Source organism: Triticum dicoccoides, chromosome 1B, assembly GCF_002162155.2.
Source record: "Triticum dicoccoides isolate Atlit2015 ecotype Zavitan chromosome 1B, WEW_v2.0, whole genome shotgun sequence".
NCBI classification, from domain to species: Eukaryota; Viridiplantae; Streptophyta; class Magnoliopsida; order Poales; family Poaceae; genus Triticum; species Triticum dicoccoides.
In genome coordinates this window covers 538449018-538470167 of record NC_041381.1, presented here as the reverse complement: position 1 = coordinate 538470167, position 21150 = coordinate 538449018, and the positions used below count along the sequence as shown (strand labels likewise).

The following is a 21150-nucleotide window of genomic DNA, read 5'->3' as shown; positions in this document are numbered from 1 at the left end:
TGTGTTATCTAACCATGTTTTCTCAAGCCCACTCTCTCCAAAGCCAGCTCAAGACCACAAGGTAAGTATATGCATCACACTCATGTGCATGATGATCTCTTGCTAATTATAAGTATTGTTTGCTAGATGGATTCATAAACATGGAGGTACAATTCTTGACCATATCATTTGCTCTAATGCATATAGCCAAGATACATGTAACTCATTGCTTGCTCTGTCATGCTTATGCATTCACATGTCTAATATTCTAACTTCACATGATTGCATACATGTAGGGGGAGCTTATGCATGTTACATATCTTTCCAAAGCTTTACCCATTACTATGTATATCTTTAATCTAAAGCTTTGATGTATGTTGTCATCAATTACCCAAAAGGGGGAGATTGAAAGCACAAGTGCTGCCTGGGTGATTTTGGTAATTAATGTCAACATATCTCTTGTTGGACTAATGGTTTTATCTAGTGCATTTCAGACAAAATTCAACAATGGCGTGGAATTGACAAGAGGATGTGGAACTCCTACAAAATGCTAAGGACACATGTTGGCTAAAGCTCAAGACTCTTCATTTATATTTTAGCGATCCGAGATCACATTGAGTCCATAGGAAAGCCAATAATATTAAAAGGGGATGAGGTGTTGCTTAATGGTCTACTTTGTCGTGGTTCAACACAATCACCTATGGGGGCATCGGCCCCTTGTGGTTCGGCAAGGCGGAAGGGCGCGTTGCACAAAGAACGGAGACCATAAAGTAGCACGACAGCAATGACTCGCCAGTTTTTACCCAGGTTCGGGCCGCCGCGAGGCGTAAAACCCTACTCCTGCTTTAGTAGATTGATGAGAGGACTGTGGTGGAGATGCAGCGCTCAAGCCCGGCAAGGTCCCCTTGGGACGAGAGCAGCTACGCGCATATGCCGTGCTATTCAACCACCTTCTCGCCTGCATGTGTGACACGCCTCTAGACGGGTGTCATTTTAAGGATGATCTTCCTCAGAAATGGCTGCACGTGCCAAATGACAGCCACTTAATCATTTGGGGGCTCGACACCGCACCAATAGGTGACTTGCGTTGCTGTGAGGTGGAGCGGTGAAGCCTTGGCGGGGAAATGGGCCGCTAGCATCCCGGCAACCCTTGGCGGGGAGATCTTGGGACTTGTCTTTGGGATGAGAAAAAGAAATTCAGTTCTCGTAGTACATGCGAATTATCAGCCAGTCAGCCTTGAGCAAAAGCATGACAATGTAGCATGGTGAAGTGTCGCTGCTAAGGGTGTGTGAGCATTCGCGATGCATTGCACAAACATTACTAAGTGCAGCTGGGTGAGAGTGACAAGCAACCAATCAATAAAAGCCACCAAGTTACTAGGTGCAACGGTAAACGATGGAGATTAATTAAATCCTAACCAGAGTAACAACACGCCACCAAGTGGTGTTCTGAAGATGGAAGCTATTCAGTAAAGTTCCATTTCACTAGTGTCAAAAACGCTCTTATACTATAGGGCGGAGGGAGAAGTTCCTCCGTCGTCTAGCCGGTATGAAACTTGCGCCTTTCCTCCTTCCCTTCCTTGATCATACGTCTCACCCTATCCTCCTCTTCTTTCAGCCAAGCTTCATCACGCATGGCAAATAACTGCAAAATGGGGAGAACAATGAAACTTGAGTGCTTGCCGCAGTCAAATGGACAAGCTATTTCATCAACAAATTCAACTGTATAGAATTGAAAGTAAGATCATGCTTTGATTGTAGATTCGTAGGTAAATCCCTTCGTTTTAGTTGGCCTAAGATGTTTGAATGTTGTTATGAATGATCTTTTATATACCATAAGAACAAGATGGCAATTTTTTCTTCATACTAGGTATTTTGCTAGCTTTACTTAAATTTGAGTTGCTCTGCCATGATGGCATGCTGATGTGTTAGAAACAGAGTACCCCTTTCTACAGATTAGTGACTTCATATAACTAATAACTCATTTATTAGTAGCTGTGATATTCAACTCCCGGCTGGTATTCTTTCTCACCTACAGCAGGGTCGTTGAATGCTTTGATAAATTTCGAGGCAACCTAGGAAATTTTGGATCCTCACTAGAGGCAGTGATATTTACGTTCTGATGTATGGTCATCTATCCTAATTTGCAGCTAACTTACAAGTGAAAAATATAATGATTTAAGCTGCAGCCTGCAGGTGGCTGTTTCCTTGGCTAATTAATTTTCACTTTGCTAGGAAAATATTGCACACAACAGTCAATCAAACATAAGTATGAAAGGGTCAGCTTGGGGGGAACACACCTTCTCAAATAAAGGAACTCCACGTGGACGTCTACCATGTCTATATGAAATAAAGGGGCGGCCACGGTTGTATCCATCATGAGCAGGGTGCTTCATGTCAGCTCCACACACATGGCATTCACCTTCAAAGAAAAAGGGTGAAAATAGGTGAATAAATAGAGGTCAAGAAAACATTGCCATAGCTGGCTAGCATCAACGCTTAGGACGAAAACAACGCTCAGGACTTGGCGTTCGAAACTTGTCATCAAAATGGATAAAAGGAGATGTATCTAGACGTATTTTAGTTCTAGATACACTCTTTTTTATCCATTTTGATGACAAGTATTTTCGGACGGAGGGAGTAGTATTTTGTTCCAGATCCTGTTTCATACACGCTTCAAGATCAAACAGTGATAGTGCATGCAATTTCCAACATAGCAAAACCAGCGAACATGATATGGAAATTGCATGCACTATCACTGTTGCTAGATTATAAATTATGAGTGCAACCGTGGAGCTGGGCTAGACTCTAAATTCTATGGCTCTTCACCATCCAGGCTTTGCAGCAACCGAACCTTGACAATTGCAGTTATATATTGGAATTGGTGGTCCATATTGTGCTCTTAAAACATAACTGCTTGCCAGCCTCATGGGGTCGTATTTTCTTCTTAGTGCATATAGCCAGATAATAAAATTTGAACTGAAACTATGCTATTGCTAGATACGATATGTTTCCAACAACAATACTTTTTTTTATAGGTTCAACAAAATACACACATTGCCTTTGTTATAATCTTCACTAAACGTTGAAGGAGAGGATATTTTGGAGGATACTCGACTAAGTGTAATTATGTTTACATGAACAACAGGAGCACATGCATTCAACTATTTATTATTAGTTTGTCTCTTTATTAAAGAGTGCCCTACTGCATGCAAATGCTACAAACTGGAAACAAATTCGAGAAATTAAAATTCTAAATCTCAAAGCAGATGAAGTTAAGTATATAATACCATTGTCATCAGGTTTGACCATGCAGAAACAGGTGAGCACATACGCTTCATAATCACCGTCCATACGTGTGACTTCAGCAAAGTACAGATCCTTGTTCGCAGCTCCTTTAGTCTTCATAGTGAGATTGAAATGAGCGTAAGATCTATAAATGCAATCTTTCCCGTCAAAACATGCTTTGTGCCTCACAATATCTTCTAGTTCATATGCAAGATCCTGAAGTATTAAGAATGGATAATATCAACAAGTGAAACATGTATTTGATGACATCCGAGGAATCATGGAACCAAAAAAGGACAGAGTGGGAGAGCATACTCCGACAAGACCATTGTCCTCGTTGTATTTGTCGAGTACAGCCTTAACCAATTCCTTTGTAGGGAGATTGGTCGTACAGGAATCAAAAGCTTCTTGGGAGTGCTTTCGTGTGCCATTATGATACCAGTAAAGAGCATATCGGATAGCCCTCTCCTCGTCGGTAAGTCCATCCATGCATCTATTTCAGATATAAGAGGATTGTAAATTATTAGCGTATTTTATAGAATAACCAATGATAAAGCATTTGGGTTGATGAGTTTGCATGCAAGGTTTTTGTTCAAATAGGAACCAAACAGCCCCGGAGATTAACACAACTCGTTGTTTAATAAACAAGAAAAAGGCAAAACAAACTGAACTGCTTAAATGCTTATAAGACTAAGTGCTCATCACATTCTTTGTATAAAAGAGAATAAAAGTTATCACCATTTGTTTTTCGGATCTCCAAGTAGTGTGTCTGACTACAAGCAGTATTGGTTACAGAACAAAAACAAAACCGTCTCAAATTATTAATGGAACTAACTGTTCTAGTTACCACCAGCTTTATCAGAAGAAATAGAGCTACATGGGTGTGGCAGGCTAAAAGCTATCCAACTGTACAAGTTACGAGTGAGCATAAAAAATATACCTATAACATAGCATCTATATAGACCTTTTGAATTCAAGCTATGCTAACTACTTTAACAACTCTAAAACAATTCATAAGATATTCCTTTAACTTCAGAAATACCCGGGGTTTTCAAGGTGTGAACACACACAGATATGAGATATCTAATAAAATTGAGAGACTTTACATGTTTTTTCGCTGAACAGCATGGTGGGAGTCAATGGCTTCCTGAACTTCCTTTATGCTCTCAAATGGTCCACCACAGTCAGGATACGTATGGAAAATTCCATCATTGTCAACTCTCACAAAATATTTTATCATAAGACCAGTGGGCACCAATGTCGAAATACATGAATCAGCCAAGAGATTTATGTCAAGCTTCAATGACAAGAGATCTGGCACCTTAAACCTGAAGTGGAACACAAAATGTTTGATTAATAGGAAATAAAGTGGAACACAATCTTCTAGTACTTCATGCATGCATTGCAAAATTGGTTTTAACGCCATAATTAGTAAATCTTCAGGAAAATGCGTCTAGTCAGTAACTAAAAGCACCATTACGACTACACGCACCATTACAAGACAGATAACTCATTCCAAACCATCTATCTTAGACCAAATTAGCTGCTGACTATAAACAAAAGACAGATCAGAGAGAGGAGAGCACGCGCGGAAGTTGCATACCTTGTGGTTTGTGTAGAGGAAGAGGAAGTCTCCTCCAGTGTTGTCTCTCTTTCCCTCTCCTCATGCCTGAAGTAAAAATGGGGGCAAACAGTCATGTAGCAGCAAGCAGCACTGGCAGTGACTCATTGTTTAAAACAGTAGCGGGCACATTCTGCTTTGCAAGGAAATACCTACGCATTCAATAATAGGGAGCGCCGTATTCTCAGGGTATATAAAAAGGCCTATTTTCTGTTTTAATGAGAAAGGTTTAACACATGTAGGATAAAAAGGCGCATACATTTGAGAAATCTACAGCTTGCGCAGCATGTGTTTAAAACCCAATTGTTCTGATGATCGAGTTGGATTGCTGTCGTCCTCAATGCACCGTTAAGTGAGTGAAAGGGAACGTAGTTCAATAAAAATGCTAATCTGATTGAGTTGAAAGGCTAGTAGAACAGTTGTCTCAAGTTACCTACCGGGTCGTAGACCCAGTTATTGAGCAATGGTTGAGAGGGCGCGCGATAGTTCCATACCTTGTAGCTTGTGGCATAGAGGAAGAGGAAGTCTCCAACAGTGCTGTCTCTCTTTCCCTCTCCTCGCGCCTGAAGTAAAAAGGGGCAAAGCAGCGACTCGTTGTTTAAACAATGATTAATAAGGAAACACCATGATTCAATGATTAATAAGGAAACACCATATGTGTTAAAGGACCAAAACAAAATAATCAAGGGAATAATTCCATAACAATGCAAGCAAACTATTGAGATGTAATGAAGACTAAAACCTTCAAATAATAAGGATGCAGAGATAAACAATTTTAAGTTATTATCTTTCATGAAGTCCTAATAAAAGAAGTTGGGTACACTGGGAAAGAGGTAGGCACTCACTAACAGAGTGTCAGCGAGCCTCTGCTTCCCTGAACAGGTCGATCAAAGCGTTGAAGAACACTTGATGAATTTAATGGGATGCTCACTGATCAGCCGACTAGATCGGCAGTGGAGCGAGTCAACACACGCCATCGAGTTGTGCCTCGACCTATCCATGCTACCGCAGCTCTACCATGTCCAACAATACTTCCTGCATCAATTTTGTGCCTCACATCGCTTGCTGCACATGACGACAGCGACGCAGCTATCACCAGCCTGATCGATTACGGTGATACAGACCACTGAAGTTTTTGTTCCCCTCCCCACTTCCCCTAAGGAGACGTACCAGATTATTAGGTGGTTCCACTGTATCGTTCAAATCAGTTTTACGAGATCAGGTTCCCTGATTATCTAATCTGAGCTTCTAAGTCAGGTTTGTGATTAAGTTATCTACTTATTCCTGCTGGACTGCCGACGAAGGCATTCTTGCAGCTTTTAATGTGCTCTCGCTTCCCTAGTTGTTTATGTTGAGGCATCCGCTATACGTTTGACAAGTGACACAAATTGGACGTGGAAGAGAATTGCTGGAGGGGGCTTGATTTTTTAAGACAGCCTACTAGGGAATACACAATTTTATCTGACTGAGGTTTAATATATGTCATACATGTTGGACGACTTGCCGCAATACATTAGATCAGGTAGCTTAGGTTGATTCACTCACCCTGAAACTTTGTAGCATTCTATATTACTTGACCATGATAAAAAGTGCATACCATCTTGACATGTGCAGCCGTGGACGGAGAGCGTCGCCGGTGGAGGGGGAGGGGGAGGCGTGAGGCCTATCTTGGGAGGCAGGCATCAGGTCGCCCGCCGAGGCGGCGGCGGAAGTTGCTTGGAGATTTCCATAGGAGGAGGCAGGCATCAGGTCGCCCGTCGAGGCGGCGGCAGAAGTTGCTTGGGGATTTCCATAGGAGGAGCAGGCATCAGGTCGCCCGTCGAGGCGGCGGCGGAAGTTGCTGGGAGATTTCCATGGGAGGAGGTGCGCTGTGGCATGGGAGGCGGCGGCGAGGGAGGACAGGAGGTGAGCTCTGGCATGAAAGGCGGCGGCGAGGGAGGACGGGAGGTGGGCTCTGGGCTCTGTGCTCGGCGGCGGCCGCGGCCGCGGCGTCGGGGCGGCATGAAGGCGGCGGCGGAGGAGGGAAGTGCTAGGGATTGGAGAGTTTCCCTGTGGACGGGGTGGGGAAAGGGAAAGGTGCGATTTTGGGTCGTGCCCCTGGACTCGGTTTTATTTTAGTCTTTTCATTGTATTGTTGTATAAAAAAAATAATAGGAATATGGGTTCATCTCGAATCGAAATCGATGCTATCATGTCGAATCGAAATCCATACTGTAGTACTAGCACGTGCTGCACTTGTGTTTATCGAAAGAAGGAAGAAAGTACGCACGTCTCGAAACAACGACGGTCATCCAAAACCAGAAACCCTAACAATTGCGCCGACGCTCATCTGCGTCGACCAAAAAAGAATGGATCCGAGGAAGAGGAAGGGACTGCTTACATGATGGTTTTTCTTCTCCCCGCCCACCAACACGACTGATCGAGACCAACGACAGATCGATTGAGTTTAGGCTGCCTGCGACGATCGATTTGATCCAGACGATGGTGTGTGCGTCTCTTCTCTATCTCTACCTAATATTAAAGCACGGATCATTTCTTCACTTTTTCTGTCAGTCGGTTCTGTCAGCTAACTAACCCGCTGGGTGGAAGAACAAAGAAAAATTGGCTTTTATTCTGTACTTACTATTGAAACTCTTACCCCGATTTTTTCCGTATGTTTTGTACGGGCTCATGGGAAATCCTTTTTTTTCATCCGCCACCCTTCTCCAGATCCCACCTGCGGTTGCCCTCTTGGGCCTCAACCCACTGCTCTATGGCCCAAGTAAATCCATGCAAATTGGGGGAGAAAAAAAGGAAAGAAAATAAAAGAAGGAACAAATTTAGCTTTACCTCAATAAGCAATAAGGAAAAGAATTAAAAAAGGAATAAAATTCGCCTTGCCTTTGGAAGGAAAGAAATTAAGGGAAGGAATAAATTTCGCCTTGGCTCAGGAAGGAAAGGAATTAACAGAACTTGCCTCAGGAAGAAAAGGAATTAAAAGAGGAATCGAGTATACCAAGAGGTGATAAATATATGTTGGTGAGTCCCCTAGAAAATATACAATGGGCGTGCATACCTCTCCTGATCACTTGCAATCCAAATCAAATTAGTATTCGCAAAAAAATTGGGCATCCTCACAAAAAGTTTTATTTTTTTGTGTCATTTAGAAAGTCTTCTACCATTCGAAAAATATTATGTATTTTTTGAAATCATTGATGCATCTTAAAATATTTGTGTAGTATTAAGAAAAGTGTTCATGTATTTAAATAATGTTTACGTCATTTAAAATATATTCACCCTTTTCTAAAAATCATGTAATTCTAAAAAGTGTTCACGTGCTTAAAAATATATTCATAATTTTAATAAGATGCATGCTCTTTAAAGAAATTCATGTGATTTAAAAAGTGTACGTGTTTAAAAAAACATTCATGTGAGTTGGCATAAGAGGGATACTATATGGATATGCAATAGCTCGAGAAGGATAGTTGTCACGCCCAGTTTGACGAGATTAGTTTTAAAACTATTAGACGTTCACTTGCGAGCATAGTTGTGAGTGCGGTGGCCTAGATCATCACCTTGGAATTGACCATGTTCGGACGCATTGTGATCAGGCGGATACCGTGACCATGGTCAGTGAACACGGGAAGGAGGATAACCCACAACATAGATGAGACACTATGTTCAAATAAATAATTTGGACCTGCGAAGGGATTTAAATAGATAACTTGGACCTGCGAAGGGGTCTTGAGTCGTGCTTATTGTGCTAGGAATATGCCGTTGCAACGCACGGGCATATTTGCTAGTCTTATATAAAGATAGGAGGTCGGCTCTTTTTTTCCTTTTTGCGGGAAGATAGAATATCGACTTGCCACCAGCAGACTACAATCTATATCTATATCTATATCTATATCTATACCTATACCTACTAATAAAGCAAGGTGTATTTCTTTGATTTTTTTCATCCGTTCACCATCAAAAATATTTTTATCTATTCGAGGTGGTACTAAATTTATGTCTGTTCGTGTATCAGAAAAGAAAAACGCCAGAATTTCGTACCTGGGCCGCCTGCAATGTGGCCCAGCAAAGTCAGCCCATTTTTTTTCATGCCCACCTGGAAAACCCTATTAATCGCATGTGGCGTCAAATAGTCGCAGCTTGGCAGTGCGCCCACGCTGGGATGAACCCTTTTTTTACTGTATTATGTTTCTATTTTGTTTTTCCTTTCTTTCCTGATTATTTTGCCTTTTCTCCTTTCAAGTTTATTTTTCTCTCACCCCTTTCTTCAAAAATTCACAATTTTTAAAAATATTCATAATTTCAGAAAAACCAATTTTTTTAGAAATGTTCAGAATTCCAAAAACTATCATGTTTTGTAGAACTTTATATCTTTGTTCTCATTCCAAAATTGGTTCAAATATTAAAAAATGTTCAATTTTTTCTTTGCGTTTTCCAAAGTTGTTCAGGATTTTCCAAAAAAATGCATTTAAATTGCCAATACGAAAAATATTTTTTTAGTGAAATATTCGCAAATTTAAAATAATTTCCGAGTTTAAATAAAAATCATTTTCTGAAATTGTTCTGAATGTTTAAAATATGTTTCATTTCAACAACACAAATTCAAAAAATGTTCATGTTTTTATAAAAGGTTCTTGTTTTCAAATAAAATTGTGAATTTCGAACATGTCAAATTTTGTTGTGTATTTTTGAAAATGTAAAGAATTTTTAAAAAATGGGATTTTCAAAATTATTCATGTTTCCGAGAATATTCAGCAATTTATATTTTTTAAATGTTCAAAAAAAACAAAAATTATTTCGAATCTGACTTTGGAGTATGTTCTTAACGGTTCGAGCTGGCCATTGGTTGATAGGACTCGTTTCTTTGAGTGGCTAGCAGCACATAGTCGTTCTTTGAGGATATGGTTTTGATCCTTCAACACATTGTTTTTGGATTTTTGCGTGCCTTACAAACATTGGTCGTCTTGGAGCCTGCCAGTGTGTTGGGCCATACACAAACTGATGTGTGTCCCACATGCTATTTTACGCAACTAGCGGCATATAGTAGCCCCCACGCAGTTGGCCCAAGAAAAACATTGCGTCGCACGGGCAGTATTGGGCCTCAACTGCACTCCTCTACTGGGTTGTCCGCCTCCGGCCCATCAATCCTCGTCGAGGGAGCCAAAAATATTTGTCGGTCGTAAGGAATAGAACTTGCGATATTGCATCCACATCCTTAGGCGAATGCCAACTGAGCTAGAGCGGCTTGGGTACATAAAAATTGATGGTCCTTCTATTAAATATACATATAGGTTTTGTTCCGCCCGCTCATAGTTCCTGAAAGAAAAATTGTTTGTACCCCAGGTGGGACGAACTGGGCCTACCCATGCATTTCTTTTTCTATGAGATGAATGAGCAACAAAAATTTAAGCCCCGATGGAATTGAACTATGGACCTTCTGTATTATGTCGATGGACAAAACTAGCTCATCTATCTTTCAATTATAATGAGAATAGTATCGCTTTGGAACTTTATAGTAAATTCCCACCAGTTTGTATATGTTCATAGGTTGTCTGGTAATAAGAAGTTTATATAAAATAAGGAAGTTATCTCAAGAATCATGAGCAGAAGGAGGGACTCTATAAATTATTGCGGTGCTAGCTTGCAAGTGCCAATAAAACAGAATATGTTGGTTTGGCTCGAATAAAAATATTACGGGCACATGAGCGCTAAAACAAAGAGAATAAACCCTAATAAAGAAGGGTCATTGATATCTGGTTATGTGCTAATTATGCTGATGAAACGGGGTTTATGCGCTACAATTAGTAATCCATCTGGTTACGCCATCGTGAGAGTGATCGAAGCAACCGTGCCCCGAAGGTCGCCGCATAGCTATCAAATAAGGAGGCAGACACAACAGCCGCATAGCTACCAAATGAGGTGGCAGACACAACCACATGACGGAGGCGGACCCGAAGGAAAAAAATGCACGAGTAGGATGGTTGCCGCCACACCGACTATCAAGATCTCGCGGAACAAACATGACCCACGAGAAGACCACAACTCCTCGCTCTATTGCACCATTGCGGAGATCATTTTTGCTGGGCACATCAATTATCTGTCCCATTGCTTCTCGCAAAGAAATGTCTCTCCCGTTGCAACGCATGGGCATATGTGCTAGTCTTTTCTCTCCTCTCTCCCTAATAATAAAGCACGGATTAAGTCTCTGGGTTCACCGTCGAGGCGATTTTACAGAAAAGTCTATGTGTTTTTTGGTATTCAACGCGTCGTCCCCTTTTAAGTGAGAAAACGTTTCGCTTTAGAAATTTTGCAAAACAAACTGTAGTTTGCTGTATTCAACCCGCGGTCATTTTAAGTTACAAAATGTTTTGTTCTTTCTCGGCTTCGGCCCACGTAGCGGACGCGAGGGGGAAAACACGGTGCGGCGGCGGCACGGCGCTGGACTTCGCCGGAACGGGCAGGCGGCCGGCGGGCGATGCGAGGCGCGGCGGCGGAGCGGCGCATGACTTCGCCGGAATGGGCAGGTGCTACGTCTTGAGCTTGCGTTGGTTTTCCTCGAAGAGGAGAGGGTGATGCATCAAGTGTAGCGTAAGTATTTCCCTCAGTTTTTGAGAACCAAGGTATCAATCCAGTAGGAGGCTCCTCAAAAGTCCCACGCACCTACACAAACAAACTGAGAACTCGCAACCAACGCGATAAAGGGGTTGTCAATCCCTTCACGACCACTTGCGAAAGTGAGATCTGATAAAGATAGTATGATAAGATAAATATATTTTTGGTGTTTTATAATATAGATGCAAAAAGTAAAGATGCAAATAAAAGTAAATTAGAAGCAAATATGATAAGAGATAGACCCGGGGGCCATAGGTTTTACTAGAGGCTTCTCTCGAGATAGCATAAGTATTACGGTGGGGAACAAATTACTGTCGAGTAATTGATAGAAAAACAAATAATTATGAGATTATCTAGGCATGATCATGTATATAGGCATCACGTCCATAACAAGTAGACCGACTCCTACCTGCATCTACTACTATTACTCCACACATCGACCGACTCCTGCCTGCATCTAGAGTATTAAGTTCATAAGAACAGAGTAATGCCTTAAGCAAGATGACATGATGTAGAGGGATAAACTCATGCAATATGATATAAACCCCATATTTTTATCCTCGATGGCAACAATACAATACGTGTCTTGCAACCCTTTCTGTCATTAGGTAAGAACACCGCAAGATTGAACCCAAAGCTAAGCACTTCTCCCATGGCAAGAAAGATCAATCTAGTAGGCCAAACCAAACCAGTAATTCGAAGAGACTTGCAAAGATAACTCAATCATATAAAAGAATTCAGAGAAGATTCAATTATTATCCATAGATAAACTTGATCATAAACCCACAATTCATCGAATCTCGACAAACACACCGCAAAAAGAGATTACATCGAATAGATCTCCATAAGAGAGGGGGAGAACATTGTATTGAGATCCAAAAAGAGAGAAGAAGCCATCTAGCTAATAACTATGGATCCGTAGGTCTGTGGTAAACTACTCACAACTCATCAGAGGGGCAAGGATGTTGATGTAGAGGCCCTCCATGGTCGGTTCCCCTTCCGGCAGAACGCCAGCGAAGGCTCCAAGATGGGATCTCGCGGATACAGAAGGTTACGGTGCTGGAAATTGTGTTTCGGTTGCTCCCTGGATGTTTTCGGGGTACGTAGGTATATATAGGAGGAAGAAGTACGTCGGTGGCCGCCCGAGGGGCCCACGAGACAGGGGGAGTGCCCTACAGGGGGGGCGTGCCCTCCTATCTCGTGGCCGCCTCGGCTGCTTCTTGGCTTGCACTCCAAGTCCTCTGGATCACGCTCGTTCCAAAAATCACGCTCCCGAAGGTTTCATTCCGTTTAGACTCCGTTTGATATTCCTTTTCTTCGAAATACTAAAATAGGGAAAAAAAACTGTAAGTGCATCTAGTGCCCCTTAGTGATTTTGGTGTATTGAAGACTTATAGGTTAAGGGACTAATGCGTTTGTGAGTATACACAGGTCTATAAGTCTATGAGGAGTTTGATATTTACAGAGAAAGTCGACCCCTAAAATGAAGTTCTTCGACTGAAGACTTTGATATTCTGAAGACTTTCTGAAGACTTTGAAAGTGAAGAAATTGGTGTGACCTTGAAGACTTAGTATTCATTTGAGGAACATGAAGCGTGAAGACTGTTGTTTTCGTAGTTTCATTTTCTCTTTCTTGAGTCATAGGAAACACCGTACTGTTAAAGGGGGTCGAGGAAATACTAAGGAAAAAATTTCATGTGATGCTCAACTCAAAATCCTACACCTACCAATCCCTTCGAGTGAAGCCTTTGGAAATCTCATACAGCTCAGTCATTTTCTTCAGTGACAGAGACGAAGATCTTCTGGCTGATGAATTTGTTCTAACTGAGGAGTTAGGAATTCGCCAGTGCGAATTTCCTACACAGTGAGGAACATGATAGCCCTGAGGAATTTGAGAGTCAAATTTCCGACCATTGCTGTGCTGCGCGCCAGCTGTCCCAAAATATCTTATCCACCTAACGGTCATATCATTGAAGGGCATTTATGTCTTATCATGTCAGGCTACTCCCTAGGCTATAAATAGCCGCCCCCTACAACCACTAGCTGGTTGGCTGCTTCGAGAGAACTTGACACTTGTCATTTGAGAGCAACCCATCATCCGAGGACTTTGAGCGAAAATCATCAAGTACGGAAAACCCAAACCAAACCCCTACAAACCCAAAGTGATTGAGCATCACTGAAGAAATTGATCCTGCGTGGATCCGACGCTTGTTACCTTTGAAGACGGTGCATCTTCCAGACGGTTAGACGTCATGGTCTAGAGCATCCAAGAGGAATTGTGGATCGCCGAGTGACCAAGTCTATGAAGGTTTGGAAGTCACCTGAAGACTTACCACGAGTGATTGGACGAGGTCTGCGTGGCCTTAGTTCAAGGAGAATACGGTGAGTACTGGGTGTCCTGAGCTGCGTGCTCAACGACTGGGTGTCCGGGACTGCGTGTCCTCGAGTTTAAATACTCAGCCGCTCCAACCAGACGTACAACTGAGACAGCAATTGGAACTGGTTTACCAAATCATTGTCTTCACTAACCTAACTGGTTCTATTTCCTCAACCCTTCCATTTCCTCATTACTGTGTTGAGTGTTTGTTCATATCTGTGTTTGAAGACTTTGACTGAAGACTTTCTCAATTTCCCCAGTTCAATTTCTTCAGTCTGTTTGTCTTCATCTTGTGTTATCCTGTGATTACGCTTTCTGTACTCTGTGCTTGTCTTCATTTCATCATGATGATCATGCTTGTATTCTGTTATGCTTACTTCTGAGTACTTATTCCGCTGCTAGTAGTTCTTCGCTAAGGAATTTCCTCACCGGCAAATTCCTCAGTGAAGAATTCATAAAAATCGCCTATTCACCCCCCCTCTAGTCGATATAACGCACTTTCAATTGGTATCAGAGCAAGGTACTCCCTTGTTCTGTGTGATTTTGGTTTAACCGCCTGGAGTTTTAGTTATGTCGACCGCAGGTATGATCAAGGTCTCGGCTGGGTGTCCTACCTTTGATGGGACGGACTACCCCTACTGGAAGAACAAGATGCGAATGCATCTTGAGGCAATTGACAACGATCTCTGGTATGTTGTGGAAAATGGTGTTCCCTCTGTCTCACCCTCACTGAACGCTACCAATGTGAAGAGATTCAAGCAACTCGATTCTCAAGCGAAGAATATCATATGTGGCCATCTGAGTAAAGGACAGTATGGAAGAGTGAGTGCTTTGGAAACTGCTAAGCTTATCTGGGATAGGCTGTCCAAAGTGAATGAAGGAGTCTCAACTCAGCGTGACTCTCGAGTTGATGTTCTTTGGAATCTCTTCAACCGCTTCAAAAGACTCGACAATGAAAATGTCCAACAAACCTTTGATCGCCTCACTGACATCTCAAATGAGCTTCAAGCCCTCGGTGCCACTGACATCACTGACCATGAAGTGGTGAAGAAACTGTTGAGATCACTTGATTCCTCATTTGATACTCTGGGACTGATGATACAAGAACGGGCTGACTACAAGTCTCTTGATCCTGCCGATATCCTCGAAAGGCTAAATACTCACGAGTTCCAGCTTGCTGAAAAGAGAGATCTCTATGGTTCGAGCTATGGCAAACCACGTGCCCTGAAGGCCAAGGCTGTGTCTGACTCTGAATGTGAGGATTCTGGTAGTAGCCTTGGTGATCCTGAAGAATTGAGCCAGGAGCTAGCACTGCTCGTGAAGAAATTCCAGAAGTTCTCAAGACGTGGTCGCTTTGGAAAATCCTCAAGAAGCAGTGATTCCTCATCCAGTGACTATAAGAGAAGGCTGTGCCACAAATGCAAGAAACCTAGTCACTATATTCAAGATTGTCCTCAATGGGAAAAGGAAATGAAGAAGAAGAAATGCAAGGCTTATAGTTCTGATGATGCGAAGAAGAAGAAGAAATCGTGAAAATCTTCGTCATTAAAATCCTCAAAGTATTCATCTCACAAGAAGAGCAGCTCCAAGAAGGCTCAGGCATTCATTGGCAAGGAAATGGACTCTGAAGTTGAATCTGAGGAAAATGAGGAAGAGGAGGCGTCTGAAGAATCTGAATCTGGTGTGGCGAGTCTGGCCTTCCCTACTGCTTTTGTTAGCAAGTCCATCTTCAACACTGAAGAAACTGACCCCACCAACCAGCCTGATGAAGATAATGATGACTACGCTCCCACCTATTGCTTCATGGCGAAAGGTGCAAAGGTACTCAAATACACCTTCTCTGAATCTAGTGAAAATGAATCTGATGAGGATCTCAAGCCCAGCTACTCTAAACTTGCTAAGATTGCTGTAAAACAACAAAGGGCTTTTGAAAAGGTTCAAAACATGCTAGACAAAAGTGATGATATGTTGGGTGAAGAAATGAATCGCACCAAAGCCCTGACTGAAAATCTTCAGAGACTTCAGTCTAGGTTTGATAACATTCAAGGTCATCATAACACTCTCTTATCTGATCATGAGAAACTTTCTTATGAATTTCTTCAAAGAAAGCAAGATCTTGAGAAGCTAAGAGTGAGTTATGAAGATCTTCAGAAGGAGCGCGATTCATTACTAGCTCAACAAATCAGCGCTTCTCAGGAAGAATTTGTTCCTCCATGCTTAAAGTGCATTGAACGTGAATCTGCTAATTCTTCACCCGAATGTTCAAATGCTTCAACTGTTACAAATTCTTCATCTGCCTCTGCTATCACTAATTCCTCATCTGAGGACATTGCTAGTATCACTGACAATGCAGGGCTGAAGGAATTGTACATAACAGGCATGTACAAAAGCCTCAAAGGGCATCAGACTCTTTGTGATGTGCTTAAAAAGCAGATCCTCAACAGAAACCCTAGGAAAGAGGGTATTGCCTTTGAGAGGAAACTCACTGCTGATGGAACATATTGGAAGCCTAAGCAGTACCCCAAAACCTCATGGGTTGCTGCAAAGGGACCTCCAGTTGATCCATCTAACTTATCTGGCTTTACAAGTGAATCTCCTCATTCTTCTGATGAGTCAATTGACTCCAACTATAAACTGTTCAAAAATCAGAATGGTGAAGTATTTGCTAGATATGTTGGCACTAACCGCAGGAATGGTTCTCCCATGAAGAAAATCTGGGTTCCCAAGAAAAGCCTTGAAAGTCTTCAGGTGAATGTCCTCATGACACCACCAGTGAAGAACAGGAACCCCAATAAATTCTTCATATGGACCAAATTCTTCATATGGATCCAAGTCCTCATACGGACCAAATTCCTCACGTGGATCAAATTCCTCAAAAGGATCAAAGTCCTCATATGATTATCATTGTGCTAACAACTCTGTTTCGCAGGGTAGAGCTAAGGGCTATGAATATGTGCATTATTCTTCAAACCATTATGTTCATAAGTCCTCGAAGAATTTCTCTGCTTATTCATATGCTTACCCTAACCCCTCTTATGTGAAATGAAATGGTTTGGCCTCTATGCCACCATTCTCGTATGGTGCTCGCAGAATGATGAACTCTTTGCCACCCCTTCAGATGTGGGTGGTGAAGAAAAAGAACTAATCTCTTCTGCAGGGTCAGGTCTCCAGACGTGCTTTAACGTCTGAAGAATTTGCTGGGGACCTGACAAAAATGCCTGAAAGGACGCAGGCGAATCATGATGAAATGAACTTTCATTTCACACGTCCTAATACTGCTATATCTGTTTACTGCTTGATGAAATTCATCTGATGAACTTGATATCATATTCTTCACTGATGAAGCATATGAGATTGTAAGCTACACTAATTCATCTACAGGATGATCAACCCAAAGCTAGTGAGTGGGTCCTCGATAGTGGATGTACGAATCACATGACTGGTGACAAGAATCTATTGATGGATGCTCCCTTATCACCGTCACATCTGAAGCATATCATCTTTGCTGACAAAGGCAAAAGTCAGGTATTGGGTCTTGGTAAGGTTGCAATCTCTAAGGATAAACACATGGACAAAGTCATGCTTGTCGAGTCCTTAGGATACAACCTCATGTCAGTCTCAATACTTTGTGATCTTGATATGGTTGTTGTCTTTGGCAAGTATCGCTGTGTTGTGATTATGGAAGCTGACAATTCCAAAGTCTTCGAAGGCTTTAGGAGAGGAGATCTGTATATTGTTGATTTCTCTACAGGACCACAACCAGCCGTGTGTCTACTTGCAAAAGCTTCAGAAGGCTGGCTATGGCATCGACGACTTGGTCACGCAGGCATGAGGAATTTGCACACACTTGCGAAGAAGAAGCATGTCATTGGCATTGAGAATGTCAAATTCCTCAAGGATCACTTATGCGGAGCCTGTGAAGCCGGAAAAACGACCAAGGCCAAGCATCCAGCAAAGACTATCATGACCACTACTCGTCCATTCGAATTGCTTCACATGGACCTCTTCGGACCTAATCATTACTCAGCAGTCACTAATGATGTGTCTCTCTATGGTTTTGTCATTGTTGATGATTACTCTCGATATACATGGGTACACATTGTTACTTACAAACATGAAGTGCAGGAAGTCTTCAAACGATTTTCCTCGAGGGCTTCAACCAACTTTGGTGTGAAGATCAAGCACATCAGAAGTGACAATGGAACTGAGTTCAAGAATTCCGGTCTTGATGACTATCTTGATGAACTTGGTATTACTCATGAGTTATCTGCTCCCTATACTCCTCAGCAAAATGGCGTCGTGGAGTGCAAGAACAGAACTCTTGTTGAGATGGCTCGCACTATGCTTGATGAATACAAAATGCCTCAGCGTTTTTGGATTGATGCAATTGATACTGCGTGCCACATCATCAACAGAGTATATCTTCACAAATTCTTCAAGAAGACGGCCTATGAACTCCTCACTGACAAGAAACCCAATGTGAGTTATTTCAAAGTCTTCAGTGCTAAATGTTGGATTAGAGATCCTCACCACAACTCTAAATTTGCATCGAAAGCACATGAAGGTTTTATGCTTGGTTACGGAAAGGACTCGCACACCTACAGAGTCTTCAACATTGTTCTTCACAAAATTGTTGACACTGTAGATGTGCGGTTCAATGAAACTAATGGCTCGCAAAGAGAGCACCTACCTTCTGTGTTAGATGAACGAGCACCTGAGGATTCTATCAAGTTCAAGGCAACTGAGGATGTCATTCCTACTGAAGAATCTGCTGAAGAATTCATTCCAGTTCATGAAGAACGTCGAGCTGATGCACCTGAAGAAAATGGTGCTGAAGAAAATGGTGCTGAAGAAAATGCTGATCAAATTCCTCAGCGACAACCAGCTCATCCTCGCGATGCAAAAGAAGTGCAAGTGGAGAAGATCATCGATGACATTAGAGCCCCAGGTCCTCTCACACGCTCAAAAGCTTCACATTTATCTAACTTTTGTGGGCACTATGCTTTTGTCTCTATCACAAAGCCCACTAAGGTAGATGAAGCATTTCTGGAGCCGGAGTGGATTCAGGCTATGCAAGAAGAATTACATCAGTTCGAGCTCAACAATGTCTGGGAACTGGTCAAACGTCCAGATCCTCGCAAGCATAATATCATTGGCACAAAGTGGATCTACCGCAACAAGCAAGATGAAAATGGCCTTGTGGTGAGGAATAAGGCACGACTAGTAGCTCAAGGCTACACACAGGTTGAAGGAATTGATTTCGATGAAACTTTTGCACCTGTTGCTAGACTTGAGGCTATTCGCATATTACTTGCTTATGCTAACCATCATGATATCATCTTATATCAAATGGATGTGAAAAGTGCATTCCTCAATGGTAAGCTTGAGGAAGAAGTATATGTTGCTCAACCCCCAGGTTTTGAAGATCCAAAGAATCCTGACAAAGTCTTCAGACTTAATAAGGCCCTCTATGGCCTCAAGCAAGCCCCTCGGGCGTGGTATGATACATTGAAGGAATTCTTCGTGAAGAATGGTTTCACACCCGGTTCACTCGACCCTACTCTCTTTACTAAATCTTATGATGGTGAACTGTTTGTGTGCCAAATATATGTTGATGATATTATCTTTGGCTGTACTGACCAACGTTATAGTGATGAATTTGCCTATATGATGAGTGAAGAATATCAAATGTCTATGATGGGAGAGTTGAAATTCTTCTTAGGTCTTCAAATTCGTCAGCAGCGCAATGGCATATTCATATCTCAGGAGAAATACCTCAAAGATGTACTGAGGAAATTTGGCATGCAAGATTGCAAAGGCATCAAAATTCCTATGCCCACAAATGGCCATCTGTGCACTGATGAAAATGGTATTGACTTCGATCACAAGGTATACCGCTCCATGATTGGTTCTTTATTGTACTTATGTGCATCTAGGCCAGATATAATGCTTAGTGTTTGCATGTGTGCCCGATTTCAAGCTGCACCGAAGGAATCACACCATAAGGCTGTGAAGCATATTCTTCGATATCTAGCTCACACACCAACACTAGGATTATGGTACCCCAAGGGCTCTGCTTTTGATCTCATTGGATATTCTGACTCTGACTATGCTGGTGATCGTGTGGACCATAAGTCAACATCTGGCACTTGTCATTTCCTCGGACGATCTTTGGTCTGTTGGTCCTCGAAGAAACAGAATTGCGTATCACTGTCTACTGAAGAAGCTGAATACATTGCTGTTGGCTCTTGCTGTGCTCAACTGCTTTGGATGAAGAAAACCCTCAAGGACTATGGCGTCAACGTGAAGAATGTGCCTCTCCTCTGCGACAATGAGAGTGCCATCAAGATTGCTCACAACCCAGTTCAGCACTTGAAGACAAAGCACATTCAGATTCATTATCATTTTCTTCGTGATCATGTGTTGAAGGGCGACATCTCCATCAAGCACGTGAACACTGAAGAACAGCTAGCTGATATCTTCACTAAGCCCTTGGATGAGAAGAGATTTAGCAAGTTACGGTGTGAGCTAAATATCTTAGAATCTTCGAATGTTCTTTGAAAAGGACACACATCCTAACACTTACGCAAAATTGATGACTTAGATGTGCAACACATGAAGAAACGTTTTTCTTCAATCAATGAAGGATAACACTCTAAGTGTGAAGAAATTAATGAAGAATTTGATTCTCGGAACCCTACGACAATTGTACGCGGTGTCTGAAATCATCATTCTTATACAGTGGGTCACGCCACCACAAAAAGTTGAAAATCTTCAATTTGAGTTTTTCCTCAGTTTTGAAATTCTTCAGTTCTTCAAATTCTTCAACTTCGCAAAATCTTCACTGTTTTCGTCGTTTTTCTTCATTGGCTATATATATATATATGAGTTTATGTCCTCTACAGCATTCACTTATAGCTATTTCTTCAAGTTGTTTTTTTCTGCTAAGTGAATGTGATCGGACCCTTCCCCCTTTATGCTATACTCAACCCAATCTATTCACAAATTCTTCATGTGCGTTCTATTTGAAACTCGTTCAAAATCTTCACTGTGTCCTTGTCAGCTGAAGAAATTGTGAACGAAACTTTAAAACAAATCTTATCCAGATTTTCGGTTTTGTCGCTCAAACTGTTCCGCATCCCACGATACATTATTTTATTCACCCACGATCGTACACGATCTTAACTACACAGTACGTGGGTGACACATGTCGCGTGAAGGAGAAAGGGCAGGGGCATGTTCGTCCCAAAATCTTCAGGCGAATAGTTTTTCACCGTGA

General features: G+C 41.9%; 1 protein-coding gene across 1 annotated transcript; it reads right to left on the bottom strand.

Moving 5' to 3' along the window:
- Positions 1-1353: 1353 nt before the first annotated feature.
- LOC119350563 lies at positions 1354-8495 on the bottom strand. The gene is made up of 9 exons (XM_037618329.1): positions 8487-8495; positions 6486-6985; positions 5383-5451; positions 4871-4936; positions 4374-4595; positions 3583-3760; positions 3270-3483; positions 2280-2401; positions 1354-1624 (listed from the first exon to the last, which is right to left on the bottom strand). The coding sequence occupies exons 1-9, from the start codon at positions 8493-8495 to the stop codon at positions 1520-1522; spliced, it is 1485 nt and encodes a 494-aa protein (XP_037474226.1). The 3' UTR covers positions 1354-1519.
- Positions 8496-21150: the final 12655 nt, after the last annotated feature.